The 20,980-nt window shown below is 39.1% G+C and overlaps 1 protein-coding gene across 6 annotated transcripts in view; it reads left to right on the forward strand.

The window, feature by feature from the left end:
• The window catches only part of LOC109037149 (uncharacterized), a 549,607-nt gene that overhangs the window by 354,639 nt on the left and 173,988 nt on the right, over nucleotides 1-20,980 (forward strand). For 2 of the 6 annotated variants that reach the window (XM_019051656.2, XM_019051657.2), the window contains exons 5-11: nucleotides 7,113-7,261; nucleotides 8,055-8,489; nucleotides 9,105-9,662; nucleotides 11,214-11,714; nucleotides 13,181-13,681; nucleotides 15,145-15,708; nucleotides 16,563-17,416. The exons of the other annotated variants lie outside the window; for them this stretch is intronic. In XM_019051656.2, the coding sequence (XP_018907201.2) occupies nucleotides 7,113-7,261; nucleotides 8,055-8,489; nucleotides 9,105-9,662; nucleotides 11,214-11,714; nucleotides 13,181-13,681; nucleotides 15,145-15,708; nucleotides 16,563-16,598 (2,744 nt within the window). In that variant the 3' untranslated portion in view covers nucleotides 16,599-17,416. Of the gene's footprint in view, nucleotides 1-7,112; nucleotides 7,262-8,054; nucleotides 8,490-9,104; nucleotides 9,663-11,213; nucleotides 11,715-13,180; nucleotides 13,682-15,144; nucleotides 15,709-16,562; nucleotides 17,417-20,980 lie in introns of those variants that run through there. 6 annotated transcript variants of the gene reach the window in all.

The following is a 20,980-nucleotide window of genomic DNA, read 5'->3' on the forward strand; positions in this document are numbered from 1 at the left end:
GCGCTTTATATTTCCCATTCATTCTTATGGCTCGAGCACTAACGAGCAGACCCCATCTTTCCCACCTGCGCATAGTTCTGTTTGATAGAAATACGTCCGTTTTTAACAAACGAATCAATGTTAGGGAGTAAGATCAAAGAAGTATCCTTCCCCAACAAAAAGATATCCCTTAGATCACCCTAACGGGACCTCAAAAAGACAGAAGCCTCTAAGAAACAATCACGAAGACTGCTCTAAATAAGTATATTTGATGGCGTAACAAGAGCCTAACGCAATTTTTTGGTCCTTTGTTCTAGTTTCGGCTCCAGTCGAGGCAGACTCGCAGGCGCGGCTCAAAACGACAAAATCGAGCTCAAAATTCGAGTGCGACCTGTGTCACAAAGTATACAAAAACAAATCCACCCTCAACACGCATCTGAAATACGAGTGCAAGTACGTTCTGGACAAGCCGTCGTTCCTCTGTCCCTACTGCCAGCACAAATCCTCGCGTCGCCGGGATCTCGTCCTCCACGTTAAAACCAAGCACGTCGACGAATTACTTTCCGGAGATCCCTTAGACGACTCCGTACCTACGCCATATATCCCTGAACCCACGATCCCCAAATAACCCCAATAACCTAACGGATCAGTCACAGAAGTGGGTTTAATGCTTGATTCTTGTAGAGTAGCTAGAATAAGATCTGCTCAAATAGCAACTCTTTACGTTCAATATTTACCGAGCCCCCGCGCTTTGAAAAATTCGGTTTATGACGTCATCCACCGCCGTACTAACACCCTTTGTTTCTTCCACCTTCCTTTCATCAGTCAGAGAGACATACATTTGCACTGGTTATTTGGATGAAAGCAAGGTGGAAGGAACCAGGGCGTCACTACCGCGGTGGATGACGTCATGAACTGAACTTTTCAAAGCGCGTTATCTCTGCTAATATTGAACGTAGAAAGTTGCTGTTTGAACAGATCGTATTATTTTCAGCTAATCTACAAGCATTATGCATCAGAACACGTTTCTGGGACCAGCGCAACTAGCTCATTGAACAATTTGGCTTATAAATCGCTTAGCACTGAAAAAGGCTGACCGTTGAAATTGTACAGAGGACAAAAGGAAAACGGAGCGATCCTATTAGTAGAAACGGCTAGTTTTGTTACAGCAGGGGAAACGATGGACTAACGATAGGGTTTCCCTATACGAAGCGTAGTCGATTCCACTAAACCATTTTATTACGTGACTATTCCGTATTCGTCTGGTACATGCAGTACCGCGATATCTATGATGAAAAATATTTTATTTTTCAACACCTTGATGAGTCGAATAACACAGTGAAGTTGAGAGACGCAAACGCAGGGTAGAAAAATAAACCATTTTTGGAGGTGACAATTCCCTAGTTACAACAACCCCCGTCAGTTAGTCTATCACTCACCCACCTCCTTTGCTCATTGTAACCACTCGGTTCTGCCACTAGGGTCGCTCCATTCTCCCTTTGTTTGGTTTATTTATCGATTTCAATAATCAGCTCGGAGAGAGACAAGTTTTTTTGAAGTCAGAGAATTTTGCCACAAACCTATGAAGTCAATTCAGATATACCATTTTGTGACACGTGCAATTGATTTGCCAACAATTACGGTCTCTTTTCAATTGTATATAATTCATTCTCATGCTAGATTAGTAATTATTAATGATGGACAATTTATATATTTTTAAAAATAAATAGATTTCATTTTACAAGTGGTAGTAGATTTTTGTTCATACTGCATTTGAAAGCTTGTGCAGCTGCTCATAAAGGCTTATAAGACGCGACTCCTTTTAGAAGGATACTTCGAACGCTTCCTTTATTGCCAAGCTTTGCGCCCTATTTCATTTCGTCTCGCACTGATAGATCACCGTCATCCTTCGCAATCATCGGTGATTTATATAAATTGTGAAGATTATTGTGTGAACTGAAAATACATACAAAGCAACTGACAAAACGTGGTGCTAGACGGTTCTTCGTCAAAATCAAGCCAATTATCGTTTATTCCAGTCTTCTTAATGATGTCAGTACCTTCAGCGCAAAACAATTTTTTTTCCAGACTGTATAGAAACTCCTCTCTCAAACTGCTTCTACCTCTTCCTTTAAATTCCACTCTCAACTGTAAATATAGTTGCACCTGAATAGTGGTGGTCGGTCATTTAACAAGATGAATGAGCTCTAGAAGTTACTGAGATGTTTTCGGCGTAGGTGAAGTATGATTCTTCACCGAAGATTTATTTGCTCCCCCATGAAAGAACATTACTAATTTTCAACGTTGCGAAGTTCTCTTTGCAATGCACAGTTTCACTGGGAACCTCCGGGACATTTCGAAATGCAAAACTCACCAATTTTTGTTCTGATCACGGGAAAAAATGAGTAAAATTTTGAACTGATGCAAAGTCACATTTTCTTAAAAAGAAATGTTCGTTTGACTCAACTTTTCTACTTGGAATGGAGCTAAGTTTCTTCTACACGGTGGCGAGGCGTGAATGAGCGATCATCCATATTTCCCCATTCGACGCTATGGTCAAGAATCGAATATTAAGGTGCTCGTTGCGAACACCCTGTTTGTCGATCCTTTTCCATAGGTCTAAAGGGCAGATCAATCGATGTATCGCAAAGCACGCCATGCCACTGATGCAGCATAGTTCCTTTCAGCATAAATATGTCTAACTGTCGCAAGCCGGCAAAACTGTCTCTCCTTCATTACTCGTATTATCCTCTATGATTATAGATCTCATGTGAGTCTACTTCACCTATCATACACGCCACACACACATTCGATCGTTGCACTTGCATTCGGAGGTAGGGAAAATGGTGTTAGCCTGGAAGAACCGCGCCGCTGTGGGCTGATTATTGAAATTGATGGACATAGCTATCGACTAAGAAGACAAAAGGAAAACATGGGCGATCCTATCGATAGAAACCGGTGGTTGTTTAGATTAAGGGGATAAAGGACTGACTAACTTTAAGGTCTCTCCTGGGTTGCCGTTAGTTAGTCTGTTATCTACCTCCTTTGTACATTGCAACCACCCTCTTCCACCGACGGCATTGCTTCATTTTCTTTTCGTTTCTTGTGCCTACAGCTTTATCCATCGATTCCAATTATCAGTCCGCCGACGTCCCTCGACTTGCAGAACTCGTCGAGTTGTATTATTGCTCTAATTCCTGATTTGATTTCTGTTATTTGATCCGTAGACTCGAGGTACAAACAACCGATGGTGAGTAGTCCATTGGACGACACTGGCGAGCGGTTCCAGTGCGATCTCTGCGGGAAGTCTTATAAAAATAAAACGACCCTGAACCGACACATCAGATACGAGTGCAAATACATCGTCGGGAAGCCGAATTTCCCCTGCGACCTGTGCTCGCACGTCTCCAAGAGAAGAAACGAGCTGAGGATACACAAAAGCCTCAGACACAAACAGTACAGCTAGACTCATGAATTTCATCGCTCCTTCGTTAGAACTGAATGCAGCAGATAAAACCAATTTTGTTTTGAACAAAGCAACAGACCCTAGTATATTAATAATATACTAAGGATTAACTAGAAAAAAACACAAAACAATGGGTAAACAAGGCTAAAAACAGAGACATAAAGAAATCTGGGACGTCTCAGGGTGGTCTCAAGTCTCAACCCTCTCGTCGACCAGGACACAGAAATAAAATTAAAAAATAAATTATAAAAATCAAGAGACTTTTAAGCCCCCATTTGCCTAGATCCCAGGTTTTTTATGTCTCTGTTTTTAGCCTTGTTTACCCATCGTTTTGTGTTTTTTCTATAATAAGGTTTAATACATGTATACGAGGTACAAATCTCTCTTCAACCTAGTTTCTCGGTAGTACGGAAAAATCCATACTTAAAGAATTAATGGCTGATACCTCGTTCCAAAACTGCATTTTTCACAAGGTATAATATACCTATATAATGTCAAATCAATATTGATACTACATAGCATGTAGGTCTCTCAGATTTATTTAGGAAGTTTCTGCCTCTCGTCATGCAGAAATTATCCCGGGGTCTTGGTGAAAAAGCATATTTATCCAGGGTTCTCAGAGCTTAAAACGTACAGACGTGAATAACCGTATTGTTGTCAAGTTTTTTTTTTTTTTTTAGTTTAATAATTAGTTTCTCATTCTTAAACGCACAAAACGTTCTTACGAAGCAACATTAATCAAAAATCCCCATTTCTGATAGGAGCGACTTGAGTTGGTTTTTATCTGCTGCCCTCAGTTCTCAGTGAATTGCAATTGAACCGAGCTTGCTGTATTCCTCTTTAAAGAGTACTCTTAAGTCTTTTTAGTTATGTTATATGTGCGGTTGGTTAATGCTGATGGCTGAAAATAGATGAAATGCGTTATTTTTTAAAGAATGACCTATCGGAAAACAAACAGAGGCGGATTTAATTTTATTAAATTGATTTTGACATTGTTACTATTCCACTCTCTTGTCTAACTAGGTACATTTCTCTGTGTTTACACTGTATGTTTCAAATGTTAATTTATCATGAGCATTGCCAATTTGCCGTATAATACTGTAAGTTCAGCTGAATTCTACATTTAAATAATTAGTCAGCTTAACTCTGCACGTTAACCGCATGTTCCTTACTATGTTACTCTGGAATTATTCCTGAAAAAGCCAGTTATTGCACATCATGCAACCCATACCTGTCCCGATTTTGAGAGGCATTCTCCAAAATTTGTTCTGGAACACTCAATTCAGAATCTTTATCTTCACTTTGAGTCATATTTTATTGAAATAAACCTCCGCTAGAGGGACTTTTTGTTACCAATATGTGTTTACCTACAGAAGTGGAAAAAGAACTTGTTAACTTTAAGTTGTACGGTCCTTTAAAGTTTTACCGGTTTAATGAAATATTTGTTATCAACTTTAGAATCATATGTAAATTCATATATTTTTGTAAGTCACATCAACAAAGGTTACATTTTCCCAAAGAATCTGTCTTTTTTTCTGCATTCTTGAAACCATTGAACATATTTTTTCCAAATATATCAGTGTAGAGGTTTCATTTTCCTACAGGTAAACTTTTTATTTTATTTCAAAGTAATAGGTCCAATAAAAACGCGGAAGTACTTCTTGAGTGTCACGAAAAGACTCATGTCGAGCATTTCTGTAATCATTTAGACTTTTTCTTGGCCTCTTCCTGATGTATTTTTGGTATTTAACATATTGATCTTATCACATCATCATCTATTTCATACCTTTGATAATTTTTAGCCGCTTTTGATTACCAAATTTTTTGGATGGCTTTTTGCGTCTCTTTAATTTTACCCTCTTGTTGTTTCCCTATCATATGCCGATATTGTGCCTCTAGACAAGGTGTGAATTTAAACACTATGCAACACGTTCCATCTTCAACATTTTACGAAGGAAACCAGAGGCGAATGCAGCAATTTGGCAACACCGGATTCACTCCATTTAAACCTTTGTCAAATAATCGATTCTTGTCGGAGCACCTGGCCCATCCAAAAATCGATACATTTCCGTAGGTTTGAATGGAGAAATACAATGTTGCCAATTCGCTGGATCCGCCAATGAGGAAAACGAATATTTTAGGTCTGAAACTTACTCTACTTAAAGAGTAAGTATGCAAATGACGTCATTTGTGAAGTCTAACTTCCATTTGAGATTTGTTAAAAAAGATCTTATTGATATTTCATTCAAGAAATTATTTGTGAACCTATTGTAGGTAAAATAGTTTTCTCAGTAAAATTTTGATGAGAAAACGTGTGATTTTTTTTTTTTTTTCTTTTCTTTTTTTTCTTTTTTTTAGTCCAGATCTTGTCTAATGGCATTTTCGCAGAATTATATTTTTAGGTAGATATTTTTACCTTTTGATCTACTTTAGTCGTACCTGGTATCTCCTGTTTTTATTATTAAGTGCGCGTACGTGTATGCGTGTGCGCGCATATACACTCGCATACATTCTCTTGTTTGTAAAAAAAAACTCCGAGTCTTTTTATACCATTTGTGATTTTTAATTTATTAGTTGCACCAAATTAAGGCAGAGTATATTTTTCTGAATTCAACTTTATGTGTTTTCAATTATCATCACAACCTTTATAATACGTTCTCCTTCTGATTCCCAAATTAATTATTATTTTTTTTTTTTTTTTTTTTTTTTTTTTTTTTTTTTTTTTTTTTTTACATTTTGAATTTCCTTCTAAAAATATCCTAGGTATGAACATCATTTATATCACTGTCAATATATTTCACAGTATAGCGTAGAAAGCTTCTTAAACAAGGCTGATAGTACACATTTTAAAACTTTTACGTTTTGACCACATTTTACAGTAGTTCTCCATAGGATCTGAATGTTGCGGGGGGGGGGGGGCGTGCTAGGACGGGGGGCTTCCATCAGAATATTTTGGAGATTTTAAAGCATGTAATATGCTGTTTTGGTCAATTTTGTCATGAATAATTACGAAATACAAACCTCATTCCTACTTCCCTCCTCCATTCCTTCCTTTCCTTCTTTTTTCTTCCTATTTTTTCTCGGGCAAATGAGGGTGGGGGGGGGGGATTACGCCATCTATGCTTCCTCCGGCCATGCATCGGATTACAGAGAAAAAATTAACGCATTGCACTAACAATAAGCTGACAAACCAGGTCGTAAAATTATTATAATTAACTCATATCGCAGGGAAGATATCTATTTTCCTTAGAAAAAATCCATCACTCCCAGAGGGCATCAGGTATGATCAGCGGCCTGGCTGAAGAGTGATGATATAAGCATCGCGCCGGAAGTATTAGCTACTCAGACCGTAGGGTTGTGTGTCTTTTTAAGAGCTGAAAATTTGCCATCTGGTATGATAAGTTTCAGTCTGAATTTACTGTTTACAGGTGAGATCTCTTACAGGTAGCCAAGAGGAGAAAAGAGATGTGAATGCTCTAAAATATTAAGAAGTAACCCTCTAGTATGAAAATTGTTCACGGTCATTTTACAAATTTGAATTCGTTTCTGTACTGCATGATCTGTTCCATGTGCACACAAATGCAAACTAAAAATTAATCATTTTCCCTCCATTTCTCTGTAGCTAATTCTTTTTTCCAACCCATATTTGGATCGTATTTTTCCTCAGATACCGAGAGTAATTTGATCGTAGAGCAAGTCTTCTCTTACGTCGATTTTCCTGAGTGCAAGCCGGAACTGGACGATTTCACAAAGCTGCTTCCAGGATCTGAACAACTAGTGTGGGACTATGAAGGACTTGAACACGACTGTGAACAGGTAAATTTCATGTTCACTAATTTATTGTACCCACGATTTAATTGCAAACGTTTTCCTCCAATGTTTTTTGGAAGGCGAGAATTCCATTAAGATGTATTTTAGAAACTTGACGCATTTTATTTTACCTAATACTCGTTCTTAATTTATGTATTCTTATTTTTATACTCAAACGCAAACCATCCAAATACGATTACAGGATCACCGTAACAGCTGATTTTTTTTAGAAGTTCGATTTTTTTTATTTTTTCATAATTGATCGTTGAGGTTTTCCATTCGCACATTACTGGCGTGGCGTGCTTTGCGATATATCGATTGATGTGCCACTTAAACCCATGGAAAAGGATCGATAAACAGGGTGTTTGCAACGAGCACCTTCATAATCGACTCTTCACCATAGCTCCAAGTGGGAAATATCGATGATCGATCATTCACGCCTCCCACTGTGTTGCACGGAAACCCGACACACACAATTCCTTTCAGCCTGTAAACTGAAATTGCTTATTAAACAATTTTATCGTAAAAAAAGTGTCCAACATGTTGTAGATTTTACAATAAAAAAATGCTAATTTAACCAACCCTGCGTTTAAATTAGTTTTTTCTTATTGTAAAATGTACATTCAAAACATGTCGGACATATCTTTTAACAATTGAATTGTTAAATTAGCAATCCATTTTTTGCCGTGTAATATCATCGCAATTTACTTCAACATTTCAGTTACAAAGTGCCCTTTGGGTTGGGATTTGTGAGTGTTATTCCCTTCTCATTTCCTTTCTCTTCCGTTTGTTTTCCTAGGAAGCAGGAGTTGGCGCAGCAGAAGACTCCATTTTGGGGATGCCCGAGCCCGCTGTTGCGGAACCGGAGGAAGAACCCTTCTACGCCCCAGTTCCTGTTCTAAATGGATGGCATCGCGAGAGCTCTCTTCGGTCGATGTTGTCCGAAACCCCTGAAGGCCGCTCCATCCTCAGCTCATACGATAGAACAAACAATCTAACCGTCGAAGATAAGAAGGTGCTCACACATATAATAATCGCCAAAGAAATAAATCGCAATGGATCGGACAAAATCTCAGCCTCGAGACTGCGGGAGCTAGCGGAGGAAGTCTGTGTTTGTTTCCCCACAGAGGTGGTGGAGCATTGGTACGCAGGTCGTGATGCTCAACGCTCTTGGAGCAGAGGAAAACTTTACGAGAAGTACAAGCACGCGGTACGCAGTGGAAATTGGCAATCGGTAAGTCGTCCTAATACTTGCGCTTTTAAACCTAAGAATGCATTTATGCAGGGTTGCCACAGTCAGGGAATACTAGGGAAAAGCGGTAAATATCAGGGAAAACCTGGGAATATTAAGGATTTTTAAAAAAATCCGGGAAAACCTGGAAATAGAAACTTTTGTAGGGGACAGTCACAAGACGATACAGGTAGTTACATCAACATCCATAGTTGTTGATGCAACTACCGGGTTAGTTGTGACCGCCACTGCGGTAGTTATCGTAACTACCGCACGGTAGCTGGCGCATTTTTAACCAGTCGCTGGTTGTGTCGACTGCCCTATTTTTATCCGTGTCCTTTTCTCGTGCTAAATCAACATTTTCCCCGAAATTTTTGCGAAAATGATCGTAAAACTTTCCAAAAGTCTCATCAGTGTTTCATAACGTCACGCAGTAATAATCCCCCTTTCCCTCGTCACGCACCTGTCAAGCTGCACCAGGCCTCCCCCCCCCCCTAAAGTGTGTCATAATTAATGAATGACCCCTCTAATATGTAGTATGTATGGTAGTATGTTATAACGCACTAATGACATCAATTTTTTTTTTTTTTTTTTTTTTTTTTTTTTTTTTTTTGACAGCTTCGGAATTATGGAAACCCGAAACTGAAGAGGGGAAAGAAGACGAATACCACTTCATCCAAGTTACCAAGAATGGAAGAGGGAGTTGCGATCAAAGATGACAAACCCGACATCGGTGTACCCGATTCGAAGAGCTCTAAGACGGAAGAAGAAGAAGAAGTGAGAGACTCTAAGATTGATTTAAGATCAATGCTCTCGGAAAGCCGTACCGGCCGAAAAATTTTACGCTCGTACGAGAAACAGAAAAGTTTGAGCGAGTTGAGCCGGAACCTGCTGACAATTTTCTTGATACGCTCGGAGTTGAACGGTCATCTCTCGGTCAAAATTCCCCCCGAGCGATATCGCGAAATGGCCAAGAGCGTCTGCGAATGCTTCCCGACCGAGAACGAGATGGACTGGTTCCGACCCAGGAGGGTCCGTCAGGATGGAGTCGTCGTCCAGCAAATGGGAAGACTCTACAATAAATACATATATTATAAGTACGCGCAGAGAGCAATCAAGGACGTACGCCATGGAGTCCTTGCCAAAAGTTTATTCCTCAAGCAGAGTCCTTGCAAGGTAATTAATCAATCATAAAGACACGGTAAGAACTGATTGGACTTCATCGTGCGAACTGGAACTACTATTTTTGACCAATCCATAGAAGGTCTTATTTGCATCGAGAAACTAACGGCACTTTTTCGTTTCTAAGATGACTTAGAAATAGCAGTTCCTTATCGCAAAGTGAAGTTCAAATCTCTCACGGAGAAAAAAACTTGGTGCATGGGACCTGAAGTTGAGGTCATATTTATCTCTGAAGTTTTCTGATCACGCATCCGAAAACTTGAAGTCGAGCTGCCGAAGTTCGGGTCAGACATCGAGGCACTTCGGTATGTATCAAAGTACTTCAGATGTCTGACCCGAACTTCGGCAGCTGGACCTCAAGTTTTTAGATACGTGATCCGAAAATTTTAAAGATCCATATGACCTCAACGGCGGGTCCCACGCACGAAGTTTTTTTCTCCGTGCTCAAGGCACACCTCACGAAAATTTCCCAGGGAAGTGTGAAATACGGTAAAAAAGTCCCAACTAACCGATGAATGAGTAATTCAAAATCACATTCTCTCAGGATCTCAGGAGCACATTTTTCTTTGACAAAGTACACGGAAAGAAATTAAATGTTTATTTAGCATTTATACTGTTAAAAAGATGTCCGACAAGTTTCAAATGCTGATTTTACATTTTAACAAATGCTAACATAACTACGCCCACTGCAAAAAGTACAAATTAAAATGTTATGTTAGCATTTTTGTATTGTAAAATCAGCATTTGAAACTTGTCCGACATATTTTTAACAGTATGAATGCTAAATCAACATTTAATTTTTTTCCGTGTAGAAAATTAAATGTTACAGAAATACTTTTCCCAGTGTGTAAAATAACTAAGGAAACTTCAGCATACTGAGGAAATATTCTATCGTAAAAAATTATGAAATTAATCAAATTTAGCGGTCAATCAGATATTTCGTAGGTAGTTAGCAATCGACGGTACCTGGCAAGCGGCATGTGTGTTAACTCGTCCAATTTCAAAAATTCGCCTCGGCATAGTAAAGGTTTCATTGGTAATGAACCTGGAAAGCACGACCTCGTCCTAGAGCGCCTTCGAATCCCGGCAATACTCTCCGCTTTGCTTGGGAGTTAGTTTAGTTGCCTCTCCTTCCGAACCAAAGCCAACTAATTGTGAAGTCGCTGAAAGAGACAATCGCCTGGCTGTATTTAGTATCTGCAACAGACTCTTACTCCTCTCGTCGTTTTCCTCACGAACGAACGTAACCATATTTCAATGTTGCCAAATTTCCCTGCGCAAATTGCACTCTTACCAGGAGAATCTTATGAATGTGTAGCTAGAAATTTCACCGAATTTTCCTTTGATCTCAAAAATCGGAAAAAATTTCAAAGAACATCGCGAAAGTAGATTCTTTGTAAATAATGGAATTACTTGAGCCAATTTTGCAACCTTGGAACGTAGATACGTTACTTCCTCCGGAAAACGACGTTTTATGTGTGGGCTAATGCTCTTTTTGCCGTAGACGATCACATTTAGTAATAAGTCGACATTTTTTGTTTCCAGAAGCGGACTGGTTCGAACCCTGAGCGCAAGAAGGAGCAAGAGTTGGCTCCGGAGAACAGCCTTTCAAAGCCTTCCAAGTCTGAAAGTATACTCGCAAAAAAGGTAGAGGATTCTGGGAACGATCTGAGATCACTGCTGTCTCAAACCCCACAAGGCCAACGGATTTTGAGCTCATATGATGAAGAAAAGCAACTGACCGAGTCGGATCGGTGCACGTTGACAATCTTGTTGATTCGTATGGAACTCAACGGCACACTATCCACCAACATACCCCCAGAGCGTTTCCAAGAGATCGCTCGAGAAGTTTGTCGATGCTTTCCGACCGAAGTGGAAGAGGAGTGGTACAGACCCAGGTCGCTTGGTCCCCATTTTAGCAGGCTCAACGCCAGCGGAAGACTGTACGCTAGATATCTGTATTATAAGTACCAAAAGAAAGCCATCCGAGACAAACCCAATGAAGAAGTGGTTGAGGAAATACCAATTAAATCAATTAGAATAGAGGTGAGTTCATGTTTCAATGAGCCGCCCATTAGTAAGGGGCTGTCCATAATAATTGACACCAACGGGCTGATTATTGAAATCGATAGGCAAAGCTATAGACAAAGGAGGCTTTAGGAACAAACTAACTAAGTCATCCTATTTGTGAACGCGGGTAGTTGCAATGGACAAGGGAGGTAAGTAATAAACTAACTAACGGCAACCCACGAGTGACCTTTTCATAACAACCACCCATTTCAACCAATGGGATCACTCCGTGTTCCGTTTGTCCTCTTTATCCATCACTGTGTCTATCAATTTCAATAATCAGCCCTCAAGGGATTTCATGGTTTAAACTTATCCTGACGTCGCCGGTCTTGGTACACGCCAAAATCAGCGCAAAATGATCATTTATAAGAAAACTTCCAATAAGTAGGAGTTCAACATTGCCTAAAATTTACGAAGGGAGGAGGGAGATCGATCGAAGGACAAGCATGACATAGTTCAGGGACGTTTCCTAGCTTAGAGCAAAACGGTCGGAAACGTTTTTGGAAAAGGCTAGCTATTCCGCTTTTAATTAATGCTTAAGGAGGCTCAACACGTGTGAATAATTTGGCAGCTATCTCTAAACGCCAGGAGCTAGGTGCAGCCCCAAGCTACTGTCATTTATGACTTTTGCTCTGATGAAATGCACGTGAAAGATTTTGTCAATGAAATGTGTAACGCAAAATCCTGGTAGTATAGGATGATTCTGATTATTTGAATTATTCGTTTGTACTGTACAATGCTAAGAACAAAGATTTTAAGACACCATGCATAATTTTTTCCTGAACAACTATTCTGCCGTGCTAAGGAGAAACGCCGTATGAACATTTGAGAGTTGCCAAATTTCCTTCAATAGAATGTTTATTTTTTAGGGAAGCTATGAAAATGTTTCTGTGAAATTTTTCAGGACTTTTAGGTGAAATCGCGAACAAAATTATCTAAAAAATTGGAAGAAATTTTCTTGCAAATTTTCCCGGAAATTCGTGTTCAGAAGCGAAATTGGACGTATTTATTTATGCTAAAAAGAACCATGTCCATAGAGTTTGCGTGTAACATAGTTCCTTTTAGCATAAATACGTCCAATTGGTCAACGCTTATTGAAGGCTCATACGGCGTTTTTCCTTAGCTTGGGAGTATTAAACATATGCTGAAGAGTGAGATGAGCGTTACATCACGAGTATATATGAAAAGAGAGGCTGGTTGGAAAATCAAAGATGTAATTTTTGTTTGAAACAAAAGCGTTCACGATTTTAAGGAAAAGAGAGGCAACTTAGCCTGACTTGATGAATCAAAAATCGCCCCCCTTAAATTGAATTTTTTTGGAGCAATGTCCCATTTCCACGTAGGAATTATGATTTTCTGAAGCGCCTAGAAAGTTGTCAATTATAATGTTTCGATAATTTATTTTCATTTTTGTTCTCTCTCTCTCCCCTTTTTTTCTTTAGAATCGGACTGAGCCACAATTTGAACGCAAGAGAGGACCCGGACGGCCGCTGAATAATAATAATTTGAAACATTTGAAGCCGAGAAAGGAACCGGAACACGAGGCATGTGATTCTGGAAACGAACTGAGATCGCTTCTGTCTCAAATCCCTGAAGGCCAGCAGATTTTAAACTCCTACAACGATTCGAATGAGCTAACTGAAGGAGATCGGAAAACGCTGTCAAACTTATTGATTCTCAAAGAACTGAATGGTGATGCATCTGCTAAAATATGCCGAGAACGGTTCCGAGAAATCGCTCGAAATATCTGTAGTTGCTTTCCGACCGAGCTGGAAAGAATTTGGTACAAGCCTAGGGTGCGTTGCAGGAACGGAACCTACATATATCCCTCGGGAAAACTGTATCAAACATGCATGTATTACAAATATTCCAAGAAAGCAGACACCGATAAACGTGTTGAAGAAAAGGCCGAGGGAATCTCTGAAAATCAAAATCGATTGAAGGTACCGTAAAGTTTTTTTGTTTTTTTTTTGTGGGGGGGGGGGGGGTCGATATTTTTCTTCATCTTTTTATACTCAGGACTAGGGAGCTACGCCCCCTGACTGCTACGCGGCCCAACCGCCCGCATCTAGAGAATTTTCAAAATCACAAAGGAAAATACCTATTTTTCGATTTAAGCCATTGACATGTTTTCCATATTCCCTAACACTGTCAGAACGGACGATGTGAAAATGGAACAGATTACTTAGGTTTTTGTTAAAAAATAGAAAAAAGAAAGAAAAAGATGCTGGACAATGTATTCAAAAATACTCAATCCTCAAAAATGTTTTTTCGGTTATCATTATTATTATTATTATTTAAGTTGGGTCGCAATTTGAAATGTTTTGAAGATAAATAATGAAAGTAACCCATGTAAAAGCTCCCTCATCAAGATGTTCAAATGGACTTACTTCAGCGGGCCGATTATTGAAATCGATCGACAAAGCCATAGACAAAGAAGGCAAAAGGAATATAAAGGGATCCTATTGGTGGAAAAAGGAGGTTTTAATGGACAAAAGAGGTGGTAACAGACTAACTAACGGCAACCCACAGGAGACCCTATAGTTAGTCCATCAATTTCTCCCTTGGTCTATTAGAACCACCCATTTCAACCAATAGGATTGTTCCATACTCTCTATGTCTTCTTTGTCTAATGCTTTGTCTATCGATTTCAATAATCAGCACGCTGCTATACAGAACTATAGACGATTGGGAAAGATGGGGTGTGCTCCAGAGAGCTGGATAAGAAAGAATGTAAAAGTGGGTGTGATTCTGTATGGGAAATTGGAATAGGCACTAACTGAATGTGGCTCTCATGAGCCGTGGGCATCGCAAAAGTGCGTTGTGGACAAGGCTCATGAGTTTAAGCGAACGACGGACGAGCGCAGCGGCAGCCTCGTCACCGCTGACGTCACTGTCGCTTCATAATTCCCATTTATTTTTACAGCCCTATAGACCAACTAGGACACCTCTTCTTTCCATCCTGTCTCTGGTCAACTGTAGCAGAAACACGCCCACTTAAACACCATGACTATGCCTTATTTGTATCAGGGAACCCTTTGGATGTTTTCTTCCTTTCTTTCATGGCTACCTTATGGATTTTTTTCTTCCTCTCATTCAAGATCTCTTGCCTCGACGAACGCCTCACGAAATTGTACGTTTGTATGCTAAAAGATACTATATGGACGTATTTCTATCAAACGGAACTATGTGCATTAGGACGTGAGCCCTGAGACCTATAAGAATATGTGCTTAACAGGGCTCACGTCATAATGCACATAGTTCCGTTTCATAGAAATACGTCCATATGTACATAGAATTTGCGTGCATTATAGATTTATCCAGCATACAGAGTCTAATATCAGAAACGCTTAAATGTTTGTCAATTATGATGACTCATTAATGGGTTGAAATATGTTGATTCCAGAATCTGACTGAGCCCCACCCTGAACGCTCTGATTCACGCCCTGGACCCTCTGACTCATGCCCTGAACGCTCTGATTCACACCCTGAACGCTCTGATTCACTCCCTGAACGCAAGAAAAGAAAAGGACGGCCTCCGAAGAATAATAATTTGAAACATTTCAAGCTAAAAAAGAAACGGGTCCCTAACGAGCTGAGATCACTTCTATATAAAATCCCTGAAGGCCAGCAGATTTTGAACTCGTACAATAGTTCGAACAAACTAACAGACACAGACCGGAAAACTCTGTCCATCCTATTGATTCGCAAGGAACTGAACGGCGATGTATCTACTCAGATTTCCCCAGAGCGGTTCCAAGAGATCGCTCAGAATGTCTGTCGTTGCTTTCCCACCGAGGTTGAAAAACAGTGGTACAAACCTAGAGGGCGATGCAAGAATGTAGAACGTCAACCCTCGGGATGGCTCTATCGAAAATATGTGTATTATAAATATTACAAGAAAGCAATCATCGACAATGACGTTGGAGTAGTAGCGGATGACATCTCTACAGATGAAAAGGGATCAGAGGTAATTACACCGTTTCTTTCATTGAATTTTTTACCGCGTAATTCATTGTGAATACTAGTGAACCTGATTCTACGTAGATATTACATAATTTCAGGTGTTCCCTATAAGTCGAATATAATATTTCAGGAACTTTGATCAGACTGGAGCTTCTACATGGTTATTTTTAAGTGCAGATTTTTTTCTTTTGTTCCGGTGGAGAAAATATGTGTCCATCTGGCTCAGTTTGTTACTGCATACGGAGAAAAGGACATAAGTTACGAATAATAAAAATTGAAGGAAGTCAAAAGTAAAAAAAGAGGGGTTTTACAAATTGTTTCGGGGTCAAAATGCCCAAAAATATCGAGTCAAGTGAAGTTACAGCGTTTTGAAATCGGTCCAGAAACCGTTAAGTATTGGGGAAGACCTGTTTTTTCCTTTTTTTTCTTCTACTTCAAGTAGCCCACAAGGGCTAATCCCGTCAAATCCCGTCCCCCCTCCGACCCTACAACCAGACCCAGGCAACCATTGTTTGAGACCATCAAACTCGGGTCGCCTGGCGGGGGATTCGAACCCGGAACCTCCCGATCATAGAGCTAGCGCTGCTGCTACAACCACTACACCACAAGAGGCCGACACATGCACGGAATTCGCAAGGAACGCCTTATGCTTATCAATCAATTGTCGAACATATTTAACCAAGATTTTGTGTCACTGTTTAAAATATGTATTTATGAAATGAGTTACCTAAGGAGAAAAACGACGCTTCTCACAATTTTTATCCTTTGATCGAATGAATATTAATTTAATAACCGTAACTTGCTCTGCTATACCACTTATTTGACCGTCGATGATTATTTCTTTTCTCATGTTTTCAGATGCTTGAATCAGGCAGCCTAGAACGCACGTCTTGAAAGAAAATGCCAACTATTTTTTCGTTCCTTGAGATTATTTTTAGACGAAATTGACGCTGCTCAAAATTGTTTTACTTCTCTCTTACTGCCTTTTTTAAACAATATATTTGTTTTTAAATTTAATGGTTATTTTGTTTACTCGCTAGTTATAATATTCATTTATTAGTGTTTGATTGCGTTAATGAGTCGCTAGTGTAATACTGATGTTCGTTCCTATTTTTGGAAACTTAAATGAATTTCATGCCCGCATGCCGCCGTTTTAAATTCACTGTCTTCTTTTTCAATACCTTATGTCCCTTTATCAACGTCTCTTTTCTCATATAACATTTTATCTCAAGACTAATGTTAGTCCGTGAAATATTTTTTCATGTGTGTTTTACCTTTTTTCTAGTTACTTAATTAATTGTAGTCACATATAGTTCCTTAAGGCCACAATTTTTTTTTTCCTCCCTATATTTTCTGAACCTTGTCGTATTGAGATAGCTTTACGATGGCAAAAGTCGCAAAGCACTTAAACTTCATGCATATATTTATTGCAATGTAGTGGTTCTTCTGTTTACTTGTATATTATAATTTAAATTTATTAGTGTTTCATTGCGTCAGTGAGCCGTCAGTGAATTACTGATTTTTAGTTTTGTTTTCAAGAACTTAAATGAATTTTCGTTTTTTTTATACCATATGTCCCTTTATCAACGTCTCTTCTTTCATACGCCATTTTTTCTCGTGTATAATGTTAGTCAGTGAAATATTTTTTCATGTGTGTTTTACCTTTCTTCCAGTCATTTATTGACTAATAATAGTCGCATTTTGTTCCTGAAGGCCACAGATTTTTATTTCTCCCTATTTTCTGAACCCCATCGCCCGGAGATGGCTTTATGGTGAAAGTCGAAGAACACTTTCTTCATTCGGAATGTTTCAATAAGAGCTGATGATGTCTCATTTTCATTTTTTTTCCCCCTTTCAATGAAAATCAGTGAATCATTCACAATTTTTTCAAATATTCTGCTCATGATGCAGGATAACCAGCAAAAATGTCAAGAAATAACGTTTGTTAGTTTATCGTAAATAATGCATACAATGTGACACGAAATCATCAATGTCGCCAAAAGAGACACTCATTTTGCAATTTTCAACAACGACTAACATTGGTTGAAAAGTAAACGTGACAATGAGTGAGAAACTAATTGGGTTTAAATCATGAAAGTTTTACAGGATTTAAAATAGATCGCTAAAATCGTAACCTCTTTGCACGAGAGAGATAAAGTTTCGTAGATTTTGCATCACGAGGGGGTTACACCTCAGTAAATCATCACTGAAAAAAAAGAATCTTAAATTTGCCGTCAAGTATATTCTCTTGAATCAAGAATCCTGATCCTAATCTGCTTGTTATTACCTACATTTTTGCTTAACTCAATATTTTTTTCTTGTATCAAGAAAAATTCAGCTTGAATCAAGATAAAAAAAAAAGATTATTGGCGGCAAATTCAAGAATCATCATGCTTGAGCCGAGCAATTTTTTTTTTCAGTGTTAAGTCTTACTTACTCCAAATGAACTCAGATAGTAAGAATTTCCTTTCGTATTTATTCATTAATCTTGTAAGTTACGGATTATTGTATTACGAGGTCTGTTAGATTAGAAACCGGATTTTGGTCATAACTAGCTCACAATGCGTCCGAATTAGGTTTTCTTGAGCTTTTATGATAGCTGGAAATATACTTAAGAACGCTACGTTCACAGATTTTGTTTATTTCAGTGTTTATTCTGTTTCATCTTGAATACAAGTAAGTCAGGTGCGTTTTGCGATTTTCAGCATGCGATCACTGATAGAGCAAAGACTCAACATTTAATTTTGTTTTAAACTCGGTATACCTTGTACCGAAACTTTTGGTATGCTAAGTAAAGTTTACCAAGATCATTGTATGAGATGTTCCCACTGTTTTGAGTGGGTTAAACGATTCAAAACTGGTCAGGAGTTCGTCGAAGATGAGGAGTATGGGAATCTACCCTCAACGGCAACTGACATTCGTCACGTGGAAGAAGTGCGGGCAAAAGTGCTCGAAAATGGTCGTTTCGAGCTTGTTGAACAGAGTAATATTTCTGAAGGCTATGTGCATACAATTTTGATAGAATATGTAGACACGCATCGAGTTTCAGGTACACTTGCCCCTTGATTGTTGTCCGTTGAACGAAAATCCAACCAAATGTCAATTTCCCTTTAGCTGCTTGAACGTTCTAACAATGATCCTACATTTTTGGATAGGATAATTTTCTGTGACAATACTTTAGTGTACGGCTACGATATGGAGACGAAACTCCAATCGTCCTTGTGGGTTGAAAAATGTAGTGCAAGACCGAAAAAAGAGAGACAAGTTCGGTCAAACATAAAAATCGCAAAACACCCTTGAGGTTGCCTTACTTCAAGCCACATACCAACAAAGCTAATTATGATTTTTCAAATTTGTGAACGTAGCGTTCTTAAATATATTTTCAGCTATCAGAAAAGCTCAAGAAAACGTAATTTGGACGCATTGTGGGCTAGTTATGACCAAAATCCGGTTTCTAATCTAACAGACCTCGTATACTAGGTTTAAATTCTTTCAGCTCTCTGGACCCGGTGACGGATGATACGTCGGTTCTTGCATCAACTGAAATTACGGAATGAAGATATTTTATCACCAGCGGCGATTCTTGCATATTGCTTTTAAGGAAAGACAGGAAGAAAGAAAAAACAAGCGGGAAAGTTCTAATACTGTCGTATTAGAAAAGCGCTCAGGTGTTAGTCAATGTATTCAGTGAAGAAAGGAAGTATAAACTCCGTCGACTTTGCTGGGTAATGGAAATAAAACATCAGCTGATAGCAAACAAAGGTTACCAAGGAAACCGTAAACGCGTATTTTTGTTTCCCGAAAATGAGCTCACCGTTGAGCTCATCAGGCGCGTTTTTTTAGGCTTCATTTGAGTTCAACGATCAATTTCGATAAGAATTACTCTACCGCTAAGAAATTTTCTTATAGACAAACGATCGAGACTACCTGCGCATTACGTTAAAAGCCACAGCTTTATTTATTTTAAAAATGGACCCCCCCCCCCCCAAAAAGCCTACACATCGATGAGCTGGTGCGCCATTTAAACGCATTAGCACTAGTATACTAGCACTCAGAGGCAAGTCGGAATCAAAAAGCGCTGCCTATCGGCTGAGCGCTTAAAAGTAGGACGATACATGTATAATAGCATAATGCTTTCTGAACCAAGGGCTAACGCCCAAACAAGAGGTAGCGAATTCTAAAAGAACAGAATCACTTAAATTTTGTAGGTTTTCTCCTTTTATTTTATAATATCGCTAATTATTGCCAATTACTCTATTGAGCTAATTATTGATATTTATAAACACGTGAAAAATTGTTTCATATGCTGTGATTAAACTCGTGAAATGTACAATTCAACCTCTCTCAAAAGTCACTTGTTTTTATAATTTTCTATCGTGGATTTTTTTAAGAATTTTCTGAATGCGCTACAAGTAAGATCGTGCACGACGTCATGTCCAGGCAGTTATGTGTATGGGCAATGGACATGTGCAAAGAATGTCGGGAGAGAGGTTGCCCATACCAGTTTTAAACTGGTTCCCTCTCGGGAAAAGGCGGCGGGGACGTCCCATGAAGGGATGGCGGCAGGGCGTCGACGAAGAGAGCAGATCGTCGGTTGCCCGATAACCTTTGGCGTTTCGGTGTCGTAGAACGCCAGAGTGCGTTGTTGGAGCAAATTTTAGTTAGTTCTGAATCCCCTAAGCTCTAATTATTCGACTAAATCATGCATATTTCTTTTTTTGTAGAAGCTGTCATCACTCTTGAAGACGGTTGGGACTCGTCTACGGACTCAGTCGATACGTTCGAATACTTTAGCGAAGATGACGATATCCCTCTCGCTAAATTTGCCACAGAATTTATTGGATTTCGTGATCCACAGCTTGATGTCAAAGCAGCAGAAATGAACCTCGATAATAAACGGTCCGAGGAACTGGCGCCGCAGAAGATGAAACGCAAGGTACGCTTCATCTGTAATTTACTTTTGAATGAAGAACAGTACTTCAGATGCAACTAAAACAAACTGAAATACTGTATCCTCATCCTACCCTCACTGAAATAATAAAGGCAGCCTGGTCACATTTCACTTTGATACGTATGCTCCAGTTAACATAATACTTATTTACTCATTCATGGACGTGCTTGAACGTAATCAAAACATTTAATGTTAAAATTTTGAAGGAGTACAATGGTGAATTAGCAAACGAAAAGGGAAACAATAGTGAAACATTAGTGAACAACAATATACAATGGTATTTCGACGGTGTGGGTCGGCAATCACATAACTCGGTTTGCGACGT

The sequence above is a fragment of the Bemisia tabaci genome, chromosome 1 (genome assembly GCF_918797505.1).
Source record: "Bemisia tabaci chromosome 1, PGI_BMITA_v3".
NCBI classification, from domain to species: Eukaryota; Metazoa; Arthropoda; class Insecta; order Hemiptera; family Aleyrodidae; genus Bemisia; species Bemisia tabaci.